General features: G+C 35.1%; 2 protein-coding genes across 2 annotated transcripts; one reads left to right on the top strand and one right to left on the bottom strand.

Moving 5' to 3' along the window:
- Positions 1-1201: 1201 nt before the first annotated feature.
- Positions 1202-5833, bottom strand: LOC134845921 (SOSS complex subunit B1-like). The gene is made up of 4 exons (XM_063863055.1): positions 5453-5833; positions 4131-4269; positions 3860-4025; positions 1202-1933 (listed from the first exon to the last, which is right to left on the bottom strand). Exons 1-4 carry the CDS (start codon positions 5556-5558, stop codon positions 1337-1339), a joined length of 1008 nt encoding a protein of 335 aa, XP_063719125.1. The 5' UTR covers positions 5559-5833; the 3' UTR covers positions 1202-1336.
- Positions 5834-6035: 202 nt separating this feature from the next.
- Positions 6036-11813, top strand: LOC134845913 (activin receptor type-1-like). The gene is made up of 7 exons (XM_063863044.1): positions 6036-6290; positions 6369-6521; positions 6596-6876; positions 7797-8378; positions 8713-8851; positions 10763-10893; positions 11077-11813. The coding sequence occupies exons 1-7, from the start codon at positions 6161-6163 to the stop codon at positions 11218-11220; spliced, it is 1560 nt and encodes a 519-aa protein (XP_063719114.1). The 5' UTR covers positions 6036-6160; the 3' UTR covers positions 11221-11813.
- Positions 11814-17045: the final 5232 nt, after the last annotated feature.

Here is a 17045-nt window from a genome sequence, read left to right as displayed (position 1 = left end):
ATCCAGTCGTTTAATGAGCGATTTTTTTGTTTGTGTAATGATAGTGCGGAGAGTTTAAACTCTTTTTTGATTTCATGTCTTTTTGAAACTTTTTCAGCTTCAAAATTTTCCCCCTTTTTGTTCCGACTTTCGATACGAAAGTGACGGAATATTTGTGCTCGGGGTGGGTTTTTTTTCTTCAGACAAATTTCTACTTTTTAACTAGCCATTTTTGACGGAATTTTTTTAATATCATTCAAAAGGTATTGTTGTCCTGAGCTTAAATTTGAAATGATATTCTACCTGTGATCATTTTTCTTAAAGTTATGGGGGTTTAAAGATTTCCATTTTGGCCAATTTGGGACAATTAACGCGCGATATATTTCGCGCTATTAACGAGTAAGCCGAGATTTAATCCGTCTTAGAAATCGCTGCAAATTGGTTGAAAGAAGCTTATTTACCATAATTGATTCGTTACAAGGAGTAAAATCTGCTGTTTTGTACTTTATATGGCGCGTGGGGGGATGATTTTCATAGAAAAAAAATCAAATTTTAGAAAAAAAAATTTCGTTTTATTTTATTTTATTTTTTTGTTGTTTATGATATTACTGATCCATAAACCTTGAAGGCAGTCGGAACATTCAGGGCTTCACCCTGATACGAGCAGTCTTGTTTCGGTTTTGTTACTGCTTGGTAAGATTTCTTTCAATGCTGAATTTGCATTCTTTTTTGGCATGATTTACTTGAAAAGCTAGCTTTATTTATTCTGATATATTTAGATAGATTCCTCTTTGTCTGTGCTTATGTTCGAATTCATATGGCAAAGATTCGGATGAAAATTGCTGTTTAATGTGCATACATATTTTGTAAGCTGTTAGTTTAGCCTTTTGCGATACGCTTTTGGAAGAACCCTAACTTTTTGAATAACTAAATTATGGTGTAAAATCTTTCATCCCAGAATTTTTTACGAGTTGAAAATCTGCTCAAATATTTCGATTGTCAGCCTTAAAAATTTCGAGAATTCATCTTCAAATACTAATTCAATAAGAACAAGAAGCTTTGAGCTAGAAAGATATGTGCCCTATCTAAGTTCTTGTCAATTTTTCTTGTTCTTAGTATAAGAACTAGTCTTCGTTTTTGTTCCTTGTGTTGCATTGAATCAACCTTATTCTGCATTTTGAAAAAAAAAACATTTTAATTTTGAGGATTTACTATCGTCTTACTTTACTAAACAACTTTATCCAAAGGCTGTAGCTAAGTATAAGATTTTCAGCACCTCGGTCGAAACAAAAACAAAAATAAACTTTTAACAAAGGTGATTCATTTTCACAAGTGGCTTTATGGCTTTCTGAGTGGGTTAGTATGGCTTCTGATTGTGTTTTGACTGGTTGCGGGGCATGTTATGATTTTTCATGGGTCCTCCTGAATTATTGTTGTTTCGATGTCTGAATACAGGATGTCTGGCTCCACCGTTAAAAGCAACGTTACTGCTGTGGTTTGGGTTCTGCTTCCACTTTTGGGGTCCGGATGAGAATCGACTACCCTGATGATGGGGATTGAAGGGTCGATGTTGTTTCTGGTCCGACTGATTATTGAAGTACACATTGTTGTTGGCCATGTTTTGATGTTGTTTGTTGTTGGCAGAATAGTGGTGTCCATAATTTGCTTGGAATGATTCGGGAGTATTAGCACCAGAAGGATTAGCAGCAAAACCTCCCATAGACGAGGAGGCCGCTGAAGTAGCTGGAAAAGCACCATGTTGATGGATGGAGTTTTCCATCGGATTCGGATTCACCCCAATGCTTCCCTGGAAATTGATCCCTGAAGGTGTTAGGTGGTTCGGATGAAGTGGAAAAGGCTGGTTTTGCGGGTTTGAATTCCCTTTAATTGCACTCGGAAGATATGGCAAGTTGTTGTTGTTGTTGATTGCAGCTTGAGAATTGAAGTTTTGTGCCTTCAAAGGAACGAAAAACGAAAAAATTAAAAAATATATATTCCACGCAAAATTAGATAAGATGGTGAAAAAGGGGTCTTTTTAGTTACACACCATCCTCTCCATCTCCCCTAAAATGATATTTAACAGCTCAAATTTTCCAAGCGTAAAAATTAAGCGAACGCTACATTTTTGAATATCACAGGGGCTGATAGCTAACTGAAAATTGAAACAATGCGAAACAGAGGCCAATAACAAATATTGGCAAATTAGATAAAATCATTTAATCATCCCTCGCCCGACAAAAAAAAGGTTATTTAGTTGATCAATTGGTTACAGAATTTTTTTTAATTTTGCCATTCAAATGGTTATGTTGCTGTTTATGAGAATTGAGATACATTCACGAAAGTACAAGCTTAATCTTGATTGGATAATACCCATTCCAATCGCATCGATTTCTAGCAAGATGGAAAATGGGATTAATTTTGCTTAGGGTGGGTTGATGAACCTTATCCTCTTTTGAGATTTATTCCACCATTAGGTTAAATTTCACTGATTTGACTGGTTCATTTACAAATTTCAAAGTTGACAAAATTAAGTACCAATGCATTATTTTGATGAGCCAAAAAACAAGCCGCCCCTCCAAAAAGACTTGAAATCCTCACCCCAGTCAGATTTTTTCGCTCCAGTCATTAGCTTAAATAACTCATCCCATAACCTTATAATTAGATTGCCAACAATCAAAACACTGCAAACTAACTTCCTTGCATGGTGAACATCGTAGTAAAGACGTTTTTTCAGACACATCTATGACTATGACTTTAATTTCCATAAAAACCCTATCGCGTAAACACTATGCTTGTATGAATGGTCTCAAGGTCGCTACCGAAAAATAATTTAACAAAATTGGCCATGAAATTTGAATATTTGAAATAACTTGAATATTTTTTTAATAAGCCGCTCAGGCCTTGCCTCTATATTCATAACGGAAGGGGGGAGTATTCTCATGATGCAGAGACCGCATGATGGAAACATTTCATCCAGAATCGTTAGACGCTCTGATTGGCTAATTGGACCAAGTTAATACCCCCCCCCCCCCAAAGCCGTTTGGGGGGCGGATGTTATCTTGGACCTAAGTTGAGAATTGTTAGTCAATCAGATGTTAACTTTTGCACATAAGAATGAATTTAAGCGGCACAGCAAAGTTTGCTGTACAATTTCTGCGGATATACAATATTTTGTTTTCAATTGTTTAAAAATTGTTTTTTTTTTTCAAATACGCGACCTCGATTTCCTAATATTTGAAAATGCATGTATCTTCTTATCTTATTTTCTAATCGGTCAAAAATAATTTTTACGGCCTGGGTCTATTGAGATTTTTGCGATTTCTTTGATAAGTTTGAATACGCAATTCTGATTGGCTGAAAATACGTGAAAAAATTTCCAACGTTTGGTCCCTCCGTCATGAGGGACGCCACCTTCACAACTATATTCACAACCACGGCGGTAATTTTTATCTCATTGAAAATTAGCATCAATCTTAGCATTTTTACTATTTATAGCTATAATCAAATATTTTTGGGTAAGCGTAAATAGTTGCGACCTTAGCTCGTTAGTTCATTTGCAACATTGGTTTTTAAAGTAATGCAATGAAGCGTTTTTAAAGATGAGATATCGGATCTATTTAACACTTCAGGTATCTACCAAAGAATCTCCACCACTATAAGCTAGAGCTTTGTTTTGAGAATTCTTATTTTGCTGCATTCTGATTGGTCGCAAATTCAACAACTTATTCTACTTAACAATCTCTACACCCCCTTCTCGAAGGGAAGATTGTTATGAAGATCCCAGATATCGGCATAATAGCGCATTACAGCCGCTTTCAGTACAGTTGGAAATTCTCATGGAAAGATAAAGTAAATAAAAGAAATTTAGAAAACATCTTACAGGTTGACTGTCGGAGCTGACTGTCGGTGCCAGGTTTTCCAGCTCTGGGTTAGGGGAGCTAAGAAAGGGAATTTCCGCGAACACCATGCAAAACTCGCCCCTCTTGAAAACACATCCACCCTTCATCAGATTTAGCTGCAGGCAAGAACGGAAAACGGCAGCCTGACTAGAACAGAACAAAATCTCAAAGAACCAGAAACGAATCCAGTTCTATTATTTGTAAAATTACAGCTATTATTGAAATATATGAAACTAACTAATAAATGCTTACGCTTTTTGTAAATAAATGATATCGCCACCGGTGACATGAAGTCCGAGGTCATCCCACAAGCTAAGTGTCATTGCGCCTGACCTATCAGCTACTTTGAAGAGTTTGATCATGTTTCCTTCTTTTGTTGTTACTGTTTGTTCTAAAAGTTTCATACAAGAAAATTGTCTACAATTTTATCCACTGTTTTCAATTTTAAAGCGATAAATTTTTTTTGCGATATTTTTTTTTCTAGTTACTGTTGCTCAAGACTTAAATTATGCAAAAGCTGTGAAAAAAGAGCTCTCTATGCCGTATGCTTCCAATAACGTAATTCAGCGATAAAATGAAGAATTCTCTACTTCTCAGTCAAGGCGGCATGGAAGCTATTGAATTTGTTCTATTGAATTTTTTGAGATTATTCAAAATTCAACTTCGGATGGTTAGGCCATATAATCGAAAAAAATACAAAGTTCTGAACACTTTGCTCTGAAAATTAAATTTGAGTTCAAAATGTTACCGAATAGCGAAGTGCTTGAATACTATTAAATATTCACCCTTGATGAAAAACTTTTCAATTTTAAATTTAATTCCTTTACCCAGCATCAATTTGCAAGCCAGATTCAGTATATTGGTCAAGTCAGGGTGGGGTCGTTTGTTCGCTGTATTGGACCAAGAAAATATACTCTTTCACTTCATACTTGATATGATCTTTTATTTTTCTGAAACGTGGTCTAACAACTTAAAGGGGAAATTGAAAGCTCTATTTCATGAAGACTAAGCAATTCTTTTTGTTTGATTTTTAAGCACCAACCAATCATATTATTCATTCGCAGATTGATCTAGCTGCCAATCGTAACTTGATGCACCTGATTTTGATTTACAAGCATGAGGAATCTATTTGACCCCACAACCTCAGCTCCAACCAACCTCTTATCCTTCTACTTAACTATAAATGATAAAAAATTGGTGTTTATATCGGGTATGCGTAATTCAGTCAAACGTACAAGTATGCTTGGAGGGTTAGCCAGCTCAACTCCTTCAAATCTAGTGTATATTGCATGTAATTTTCATCAATTGTACGTTCCATTTGATTTCAGAAACCCCCAATCATACTTGTACCCAATACTGTGATCATTAATAATGCCTTTCATCTGTTTAAATTCCAGGAAAGTATATATGGGAGTTGTGTCTTTGCTAAAAATTAAGACTTTTCGAATCTTATTAGTTCTTCAAAAAAAAAACAATCAACTCCCCCATAGTCATTCCACCCTTTGAAATTCCTCTTTATGTGTCGCTATCTCGTGTAACATTTTGACCAGTGATTTAGATGAATTTTTCCTTACCATTTTCCAAAATGATGCAATTTATGTGCAAGTTTTTATCCCCGACCCTTACATCTCTCAACATTGTTGAGTTAGGGTCACATACATTAGAGCCCATCAAATTCATGTCAGATTGCGTTCTATGTCTCGGCAAAAACCTCAACTTAAGAAATCTGGAAAAGATGGAACTGCTCGCTTGTATGATATTGACTATTTCTTAATATTGAAAGCTTTACAGCTATGCTATTGTTATTACTAAATATAGTAGGACAAATTGCGTTTAACATACACGCGTTCGGTTTAAAACAGCTCGAATTAACAAAAAGTGAACATAACTATGACGCACAAAAATACCAATTGCTGATTGGCTGATTCGTTCTAGCATGGCGTTAGAACCAATTTTGAATCGAATTTTTGTAAATTCTGTTGTTTCGTCGCTTAAACTATTTCAAATTGAACAAAATCTTCGGCGAAGCGTTTTTACTATTTAATAGCAGCAGAATTGCTTTATTCTAGCCTCTTTTATTTTTACGACCTATATTTATATACTTACATCACTTTAAAGTACACAAAATATTTGAAGTATCATGCTAAATATATTGAGATTTTCACCCTTATCTTATTCCAATAAAAAACTGAATAAAAGTTTGTAATATTTTCCGTAATTAAAGAATGTCACGATTGTACATATTAAGCTTTTGATTAACGAGTTACCAGATTGAAATCAATATGGAGATAAACTTGTGGAATGAGAGAGCTTTGAATGAAACAATTCAGCCCATTAAATGCTTTTGCGACCCAAAAACTTGTAATAATCAGTTATGGTGTTGGTCTGCTGATCAATGTTATTCGGCTGTTGGTTAGTACTGCTTCCATCTGTTTACTGAATACATTTGAAGATATTTAAAAATAAAATTTGAAAATGTGAAATGTTTAGTGGTTGAACCTTACGGACTAGTAGCTAGAGCAGGTTGTATTTCGGTTGATTCACCGCTTCAATGCAACACTCCAGCATCTAGAAGTCATGCAATAATTTGCTGCAATGATCAAGCATTATGTAACGAGGCCTTGGAGCCGACATTAATTGGAGGTTAGTGTTTAATTGCCAAATTTATTAAAAGGTTGAAGAACAATAAATTCAAAGCAATTATTTATTCATTATAGGGAATGACATACACTTCAACAACAAGGGAGATGAAAAAAGTTTAACCCCTCTAGTTCTTTCAATTGTTATCCCAGCAACTGTTTGCTTGTTTGTCCTCCTATTATTGTTCTTTTTGTTCCGATGTTACAAACGGTACGCTTGGAAAGCTCATAAATATGAGAAGGCAACATCCGCTGAAACTTCTCCCGAGAAACCAACCAATAACCCTTTGGCGACCCCATTTGGAGGCCAACCGGAGGCTTCGCTTTCTCCAATAACTGCTGGTGACAGTACCTTACAGGTTTGATTGTTGAATATACCAAAAAAGCTTTTCTATTTTAACCCTAGCGGATGTGTTGGATACAGCTCTGAAAAATTCTTTCAAAACAAAAATATCTATTTGGCGGAATGAATTATATGATAGAAGGGTAGTATATACAATGAGAAAAAATAATGAGCATGAACATGACAGTTACTCTGCCATAAGCTCTAATTCAGAAACGTGAAAACAATTTTTTGAAAGCTTTGCTGAAATATCCAAGAAAAACAAACAATTTTGAAAAGTCCTATTTTGAATGATTCAAGTTGACACGGATAGTCAAATTGCACAAAAGGTTCCGATCACTGAGTTTTATGATAAAAAGTTCAAATAGTAAATGAAAAAAAAATATCAAACAATTTTGTCAAAATATCAAAAGCATTTCAGAATTTTTCATTTGTTGAATGAAAACAAATTCTCATTCATTGTTTTTTTTTTAAAAGATGAAGCGCAATCGAATTAGTAAACGCTTCAAAATAGGCCAATATATACTGCAAAAATTTAATGCTGATTTATGACTTTATTGCTGATATATATGCATTTTTATAACGCTGGTATGGCCCTATCCAGCTTGTGCACTTACCGTAACTTAACGGATGGGCCCCTTTTGTAATTTAGTTTTTTTTAAAAAAAAGCAAAAATGGGCGTATAATTGTTAAAATAATCTTAAAAGTGCGCCGTGGTAATTTTGTCTCCGTTAAATTTTCGTGTCATAAAATTCGGCTAAGTTCAGACAAGTTTTCCTGGGCTCTGAGACAATTTTTTGAATTTTTAATTGATTTGTTACAGGATACCACACTTAAGAGTAGTCTCGTGGTTGGTTGGACAGAAATAGGCTTAGGGGTGGTTGGACAACAATCAAGTATGAACAATATTTGCTGATTGTTTTGCTCTGTTTGCAGGATTTACTCGGGCATTCATATAGTTCTGGAAGCGGTAGTGGTTTGCCGTTCTTAGTTCAAAGAACGGTGTCTCGTCAAATTAATCTCATAGATAGAGTCGGAACTGGTCGTTACGGAGAAGTATGGAAAGGAAGTTGGCAGGGAGAGATGGTTGCCGTGAAAATTTTTTCATCGAGAGATGAGCAATCTTGGTTCCGAGAGACTGAAATATATAACACAGTTCTACTCAGACACGAAAACATTCTCGGCTTTGTTGCCAGTGATATGATATCTCGAAATTCTTGGACGCAGATGTGGCTGATAACTCACTATCATGAATATGGATCACTGTATGATTTTCTGAATACAAATACTGTGAAACACGATGTGATGCTCAGATTTGCCCAATCCATTGCAAATGGACTAGTGCATTTACACGTAGAAATCACTGGAACACAAGGAAAGCCGGCAATAGCTCATAGAGATTTAAAGACTAGAAACATCCTTGTCAAAAGGAACTTGTCCTGTTGCATCGGTGACTTGGGGCTGGCTGTTACTCATAGACGTGACACAAACCACGTAGATCGCGGACAAAATACCAAAGTAAGAGATTAGAACACAAATACAAAAAGATGGAATTCCTTTAAACTCGAGTCAAAGCAGTGTGCATTTCTTTGCGCGAATATAGTTTAACTTATACCTGAGTTCTAACTTCGTGGCTCATTTTCATAGCAAAAGCTTTCAAAGAAAAACAATTAATAAAATATAATGAAGTATCTGTTCGTGAGGTAATAACTTTTGCAACAGCTAATTGCGTATCATTTGGCAGCATTTTTCGTACTATCGGAAAATATATTTTTAATTGTGTAAACTACTAATATATGTACAAATTTTTAACGCAAACAAGTTTCCGTATTTTGGCTTCTACGTGTTTTAGGTCGGAACTAAACGATATATGGCGCCTGAAATTCTGGACGATAAGCTGAATATGGATTCATTTGAGGAATTCAAACAGGCAGACGTATACGCTATGGGTCTGGTGTTCTGGGAGATTGCTCGCCGATGCGAATTTTCTGGTATTTAGAATTAACTAATCTAGCGGATCATAGACATTTTTTTCCGACCTGTCAAACAGAATCATTGAACAATTTCGAAAATAGACATTTTTTCCGACCTGTCAAACAGAGTCGTTGAACAATTTCGAAAATTTACTTTCTTAAGAGTCAGTTAACTGTGTGAAGACTTAAATAGCTCTTGGTGATTTTTGACTTCATTTTTTTTGTCTCATTAAGCTAGCGAGCAGCTAGTATTTTAGTACGAACCTTTTTTTCTAAGCTAATTCGCAATTAAAAACTTTTGTGCCTTTTTGCTATAATTATCTGTAGCATTGGTAATTTCATAGCATCTGTTATCGGCTTTATTTGTGGCTAATTGGTGTTTGTGGTGGACTATAGACAAAATTTCTAGGTCGTAGGTTGAAGTCCGAGATATCGCCGAAATTTTACTGATTCGAGGCTTATTTTATTTTTTATTTTTGCACTTTTTAGAACTCTAGAGCTGCTTTTGTCGTGTTCTCGCTAGTGTTTGTCAAGCGCAGTTTCGCCTTTGTGTTCAAAAGTTGTCTCATTTAAAATATTTGAGAGGTAACTTTGCCACTGCGAGAGAACATCTTGGTCAGAAGTTTTTCTTCACATTTAATGAATTTTGCGTTCATTGACTCTTTTGAAACGGTTGGCTTTTTCATGGCGTTTTGTGGCTTATATTTGCAAAGTGCAATTTCGCAATTGTATTAAAGTTATGATTGTTTTTTTTATTACCAACCCTGATTTTATATAATTTTCTTTTTTTTTTGGTTTGCTCGCGAGACTTATTCGTTTTAAATGGTTCGGGCTCATGTTATAATGTGTCCGCTTAGTCACATAATATTGATTTGTTTGAAAGAAAGATATTTTTAAGATTCGATGAATGTTATTCAGACTTTTTTTATAGCTCGGGATGACTGTTTGTTTTTTGTTTCGTTTTTGTTTCCGGAAAAGTCGTAAAATGCTCCAATATTTTACAGAAGTGCATTCATACATTTCAATACATTTATGAACGCTTCTAGGTATATATGCACTATTTGAGTTCAATTTAGTTTCATCTGCTTGAACGAAAATATAAATGTCCGAAAAACGTGATCGACTTTTAGTTTCTAAAGTGGAATTTCATTTTCAGATTTCTCAGCAGAATGAAAATATTACCTTTTGATCCAGTTTTCTCAAATTGAGTTAATTTTATCAAAAAAGTTAATCATAAATTGTTCTCGAAGGCCAAACAGTTTGAAGGCCATATATTTTTTTACTGTGAAATTCGAAAGTTTTTTCGAAATTTTTAAATTTTTTTTCTGTTTCTTTGCGTTTCTTGACTCTTTTCCATCTGCCTGTTTGGTATGTGTTTTTTTTTGCCCCGAGGGAAGAAGAAGTTTTACAACTTCATTGCTCAAAATTTTTCATGACAACAATTTTGGTTTCGGTTTAACCTCTGTGTACACAAGTTTTGTCGGCTGTGGTGCTACTCGATAAATTTTTATGAATTCCTTTTTAGCGCTGGCAATTGTGTTTGAAATTCGAAACAATTGTATGAAATTTTTGTAGACGTAATTCTGACATTTTTTTTTCATTTGTGTAAATCGACGTAATGGCTTCTCATTTTCTGTCCGCTAGCTTATAATGCTATGCTTGCACGGTATCGTAATTGGTGCAAAGCTTTTGTCGTCTCAATGAAAATAATTGAAGTTGATTGAAGTGCCCATTTTCCGTAAATCAAATTTTTCAAATTGTTGTAGCGTTTTTTTGATTTTGAAGTAATAGTTTGATTAACGATATTAAAATTGTATCTAAGAATTTTGGAAAGTAACGTGTTCCCTGTTAGGGTTGACGCGGCATCACAGAAGGAATTTTTTGAATTGATGTACTGGAAAAAATTCACGACTGATTAACGCGTTTTAGGAAAGGTATTCGAGTACCAGCCGCCCTTTTTCGATCACGTTCAGAGTGACCCTTCATTCGAGGAGATGCGCAAGGTAGTCTGTGTGAACAAATCGAGACCCGTGGTCCCTGGGCAATGGATGGCAGACAGGGTGAGTGTTCTATTATCATTTGTTGCAGTATTGGCGTTAATTAAAAGCAACACTTATTTATTTTGATTAATTTCGAAATCGTCAATTTGAAATGACAACTGTTACTGAATTTGAAGACTGTCATTTGTACTGAACCTAAGTTGTAAATAAAGCGAAATTTCATATGTTTAACTGTTTGTCCAGGTCCTGTCCCAGATGGGTCGACTGATGTGTGAGTGTTGGCACGAGAGTGGCTCAGCCAGACTGACTTCCTTGCGAGTGAAGAAGACCCTCCAGCTGATAGAACCAGTCTGTCCAGAGGTCAAGTGGAAACTGGACCTCATCTGATCAATCAGTCAACGCTGGTGCATTACTGTCACTTACTAGTAATATAAATATGGATTGATACACACGCACAAAAAGAAAAACGGGAATCTATAAACTACCAAATTACGGATATCATGTTCGAAAAACTGCATTTATTATCATTTTTATTTTGGTCTGAGATTTTTTTTGTAAATAGAATAAATTTGGTAGTCCTGCCGTGGTCATAATTTTTCTTCACTTAAGGAATTCGCTTTTTTCAATGTAATTTATAAACAAATTGTAAGGTTTGTCGGAAAAAATTGAAATGTTTTATATTACTTGTCATTATTGATACATTTTAACAATATTTCGTTGAAAAGCTTACTGCTTCTCTCAAATTCTATCATCTGAGTGCCGTGAAATTGTTCAGCTGTGTTTCGTAACATGTTTGTAAACTAGTATAATCCTAAAGGTTAAACAATAACATGAAGCTCAATTAGAATTTAGTGCCTTCTCCCTTCACTTTTTTGTATAACATAGATGGTTTCTTAGTTTGTTTAATATTCGTATCTTTTTCCGACGCGTGTGTATATTGTAACTGTTTGATGGATTAATATCTTTATTGACTGTTTAGAAGAAAATAGAATTAATTGCTCAATTGAAATAGTTTTTGAAGCAGCTTCGAAGCAAAAAAATAATGATTTCAGATTTATGAACTTGGATTTTCGATTAACAGAAAAATGCCTTTCTCACACTTGCAACTAATATGTGCAATGGGTGTAAGATACAACGATTTCTTGTAAGTTTCGGCGTCTAACCCACAGTTCAGATGCTTGCACGCGAAAGGAGTTAATTATCTTACTGCTCTTACCAAATAAGGTGTCTTTTCAGTGGGTGCCGGACATCAAGCCGACCGGACTTGAAGCCGAATAGTAAAATTAGGAATTTCAAGCCAAAAATTTTCTCATAAAGTCTTCAAATATTAGTCATGAAAATATTTTTGAAGAATTTTTCAATTTTGTGTTGTGATTTTTCTTCAGTAGTTATTGACGTTTTTATGAAATTTAAGCCTCCAAATGATGTGAAGGAAAGTTAAAAAATAAAACACAGTTGAAGGCAAATTTCTTGTTTATAATTTGTGCATTTGAAAAACCGGCTGATATTATTAACGGATGCCAATCTTCAGTGATTCATTGTCATGAATAAGGCTGTATGGACTTATCGTTCTAAATTTTCGAAAAGCAACGTTTTACAGATAAAAAATGATTTGAGGTGCTTGTAAAGTTGAAGTTTCCTAGCCCTTTTTTCGATTATACTGCCCTCCCCCCTAAATGGATAAATTTGGAAATTTTTTGAGAGGCTTTAGAAAAATTCACTTTTTCATAAAATTAGTTTTTCTCAAAAACTTCTCTACCGATTTTCAAAAAAGTGGTATCAATGTGACTTCCGCCCACTCTTTTGTGTGCCTGCATAATCTCCTAGTCTCTTTTCAGCATACCCCTTTTTCTACAGCCTTCTAAAAAGTGTGTGTGGAAAATTTTTGACCCAAAGTTTTGGATCTTTTGAATTTTCTCAAAAACTACCCTCCCAAATCTGAGATTTTGCGTTCAACGGATAAAACAGGGTGTGAGAAGTTTCCCTGCATAAGCGACTACGCCCAAATTTTTACACAAAAAGTTATGGCCCTCAGAACAGTAAATTTTTCGATTTTTTGACCATGTTTTGAAACTTCTGATTGTACTCGAAAACTGCTTAACCAAACCTGAGATTTAAGTTTCAATCGAAAGGACGGGTTGTGGGAAACTCCCCCGCCTAAACGGTTAAGCCCAAATGTTTTTCCACAAAATGTTGTAACTTTCGGAAAAGTTTATGATTTTTGGCCGGTTTTGAAACTTTTCGACTTTTCTCAAAAACTGCACCCCAAATCTGAGCTTTTGGTTTCAATTGAAAAAACGTGTTGTGGGAAGCTCCCCTTTGGAAGCAGTTACAGCCAAATTTTATTACACAAGAAGTTATGACCCTCGGAATAGTCAAATTTTCAATTTTTTTGAATGTTTTTGAAACTTTGGCTTCCCTCGAAAACTACCCTCCTAAATCTGAAGTGTTGTTTTCAATGAATACAACGAAAAGCTCCCCTGAAGAAGCGGTAGCGCCCAAATTTTTTTTACTCAAAAACTAATTATCCTCTGAAGGTCAAGTTTTCGATTTTTGACCGTTTGTTGAAATCTTTTGATTTTTCTCAAAAACTACCCTCCTAAATCAGAGGTTTTCGTTTCAATGAATAAAATGGGTTGTGGGAAGTTCTCCGGCATAAACAACTACGCTCAAAAATTTTCAAGCACAAAGTTACGCCTTTGGAAAAATCAAATATTGTTTTTTGACCGTTTCAATTTGTCTAGAATCATAAAATACTGAATTTTGCATCAGTACAAAAACTTCGAAAATCATCAAACAGGTATTTCCAGCTTTGGCTGGTCTCTAGTTCAAATTTCGATTAGAAATTGAAAGCAAGTAAAACAAACAACTGAATACCACTCGCGTGCAATTAGCAGCTGCTCGATTAGGAAACAAAAGTATATGACAAATTTATCATTAGGCTTCCTAATCGAGCAGCTGCTAATTGCAAGCGAGTGGTTGATAATAGTGTGTTTCACTCGCTTTCGCATTTTCAATTTCAACTCGAAATTTTGCCAAATATATCCATTTGGGGGAGAGTATAACCGAAAAGACCCCTAATAAGTTATCATTTTGTTTCCCTTGTTACCCGTTCGCCACATGATATGTATTTACCTTAGCAAACGCGTGTCATACTGAATCCACTTTTTTTGGACCGAAGTCGAATAAATTAGTGCCAGTTTCTCGAAAAAGCATATATAGTGTCTGTGTTGATGGTATGTGGCGATGTGGCGCATCGGTAAGGTTGGTTCCATGCGATCATATGACTGCGGGTTCAAATTGCACTTTACAAGGTGAGCCCTAATTAAATAACCATCGGGTTAGGACTCCGACTGGTTAACTAAGAAATTTTAGTGGCTGTTGTTTGTATGACAGCATGCGCATATAGCTTAACTGCTGAGAAAGTAGACTCCAAAGCTGTAAGCAAAAGCGTTAGATTAGGTTGTCATAGCGGGGGCATGGCAAGTATTAGCTATAGTCGATAGCGTAGGTTCGGTTTCAGAGAGGCAATTTTTTAGTATTTCCAGATTTCAGTTAGATAATATTTTAAGCTATTTGGCTGTCCGAAAACTCTTGCTCTATGTCCAAAAACATATTTCGAGAAAAATTGTCGTGACAAACTACCTTTTTTTTTAGTTCAACAGCAATTTAAAATAACTGGCAAAGACTTTTATAAAAGTCCCAATTGCTATGTATCACGCCGGTCAATAGAAATTAATACAGAACGTTTTTGAAAAAATTTTCCGAGTAACTATGTTTCAGTGTTAAAAACGTACGACTGATAAGCAGACTCGAAAGTGAGACGTTTGTCGGCTCAAACAAAAGTGTTACTTTTACGCTGTATTGGCAAAATTGATAACAAAAATTGTTATGCTTATAACGTGAGGGGGTGATGTTTTGGTGGCAAAATGAGTAGCAGGAATTTGATGTGAGGATAAAAGAAATTACTAATTTTTAAAAAACAGAGTTTTGAACATGTAGAAAATCTAGTAATAATTATAGGGTGTCAATTGTTTTGTAATATTAATGCCCTTTCAGCCATGATTCAGATTTCAAAAAACTGTTTCAAGCTTGAGGATAACTTGTCTGCACTTTTTCGTTTCGTAAATTAAACTAAAGTAGCAATTTGTTTTTCTTATTTAACAGTAAATTTCACGTTTATTTATTGATACAATCAGTTAATTTTCCAATCATCATGAAATTAACTATTCATATTCGAACAAACTACAACAGCTTACAAATATCAGAAAAGAAACAACTATGCAAAATTGCTGATACCCATCGAGCGCACCTCAAGAGTTCTTTGCTCACCACAATCATGCATCGGTCTCCGATATGATGAACGGGATCCACGAAAACACATGATCAAAGATCTGAGAAGCGCATGCCCAAGGCGACATCAAATCCCCCAAAACACTTGACTATACGAAGTTTTTTTTTCTTCTCTTTGATCATTGAAGTAAGTTTTTTGTACAACGTGGTAGAAAGGTTGCTCATGCCACCCGTGCACGAAATAACAAAAGGTGCGAATGAGCTATCATCTTCTCTGATACGTTGCTTATAGTTTCTCTTTTTTCCATTTCGTGCAAAGTAGCAAAAAACAGATAAATTTTTTTGTTAAAAGCTAACCTCCAAATCTTTTTGTGCTGCAATTTTAATCACCGTAATAGCTAGTTTTTTCATTTCATTCGCGTGCTTTTGCCCATTTTTTTTTCTTTTGTTGGAGGAAACAGCGGGAGTTTTTAAACAAAAAAAAACGAAAAAGAACTTCACAGCAAACGGTTTTTATTTTTTAAGTAACTTTTGCTGGGAAGAAACCTGTGTTGCTTTTTTTGTCTTTTTTCACACCACTTTGGCTTGTCAGACTTCACCAGAGTGATGTGAGAAACCGATGAGTAAAAAAAAAATCAGTGCCATTTTTTTGATGGCCTTCGTGCCATTATTTGATGATTTTCTCTTTAAGTTTATCTTTTGAAAGAACATATTCTTTTAGAAGCTAAATATTTTTTTTGAGATACCATTTTAGTTTTTTGAAATGTTAAAATCGCTCGAGTCTATCTGAGATGTTATTTTATTAATTGATTGAATCCCATTGTCATTTCACTTTTCCGAGACCCAAAATCAATTTTCAACAGCAAATAAATCCTCCGTGAAACTTGAAAATAAGCAGAAATCTAAAACCTAATTTTGAAGTCTAATTAATTATCAAGGATTTTGATTCCTCAGATGAAATATTTTAATTTTTGTGGGCTACTTCGTCCTGGGTTATTGTGTCTTCTGATTTTTTTTGGTGGAATATTTTCGCGTGGGATAAAAAGGTAAGGGATAATTTGTCAAGAAAACCTTTGAAACATATAACCCGGCACTTTGACAAGTCTGTCTTGTTTTGGACTTTAAGGGCATTTAAGAGTTTTTTTTTCAAGGAGTAAGTTTTTTCATTGACATTTAGTTTTTTTTTCAAAAAATTGAATCATTAAATAAAGGATATTTTTGCTCAGAGCCCGTTTTTTTATCTGAAATTAAATGTGAATGATTCGAACCATAGTCGACAGAAAAGAATAATAAACACAAGAAAACAGATCAAAAGGTCCAAATTATTTCGCCCTTCATAGAACTTTTGCCCTTCGTAGAACAAATTACGTAATATTCAAGTACTTTAAGATTCGACCCGACCGTACGATAAAGTTAATCATTTTTTGATAAAGATGCACTAATTTGAGCCATTTGTGCAGGAGGGTATCTAGGATTTTCTCGAGAGGGCGGTTTTCTTCTAGGTCTTGTTCCAGCTCTCCCTAAGCACTATAAAGACGCTAGTTCGGCCAATTTTTTGCACCCCAGGCAAATTTTTGAAATAAAAACGTCCAAGAAAATTGCGCTATTTTGGTGCGCGCTCCCCCTCAAAATTAGTAAGTGCCAAAAGCCCAAAGGCGCTTGAAGAAAAATTTAAAATTTGAGAGTCAGCCAGCAAAAAATAGAGGTCTTAAATTAGTACCAAAAGGGGACATTGTGGGTAGTCAAGGGTTCAAATCTCTGAAGGGGTAGAGCGTCCGCCCCTCCCCCTCCCGGCCCCTCGCCTATTCAGCTACTGCCTTTCCACCAAATCGAACTTCATTTCTACGCCACTTTTGGTTCTGTGCTATTTGAGAGTGTAATTTGTATTTCAATTGGCGAATAAGATAAACCTCTTAATA

Source organism: Symsagittifera roscoffensis, chromosome 1 (assembly GCF_963678635.1).
Source record: "Symsagittifera roscoffensis chromosome 1, txSymRosc1.1, whole genome shotgun sequence".
Lineage (NCBI taxonomy): Eukaryota > Metazoa > Xenacoelomorpha > Acoela > Convolutidae > Symsagittifera > Symsagittifera roscoffensis.
This window is presented reverse-complemented; position numbering and strand designations above follow the sequence as displayed.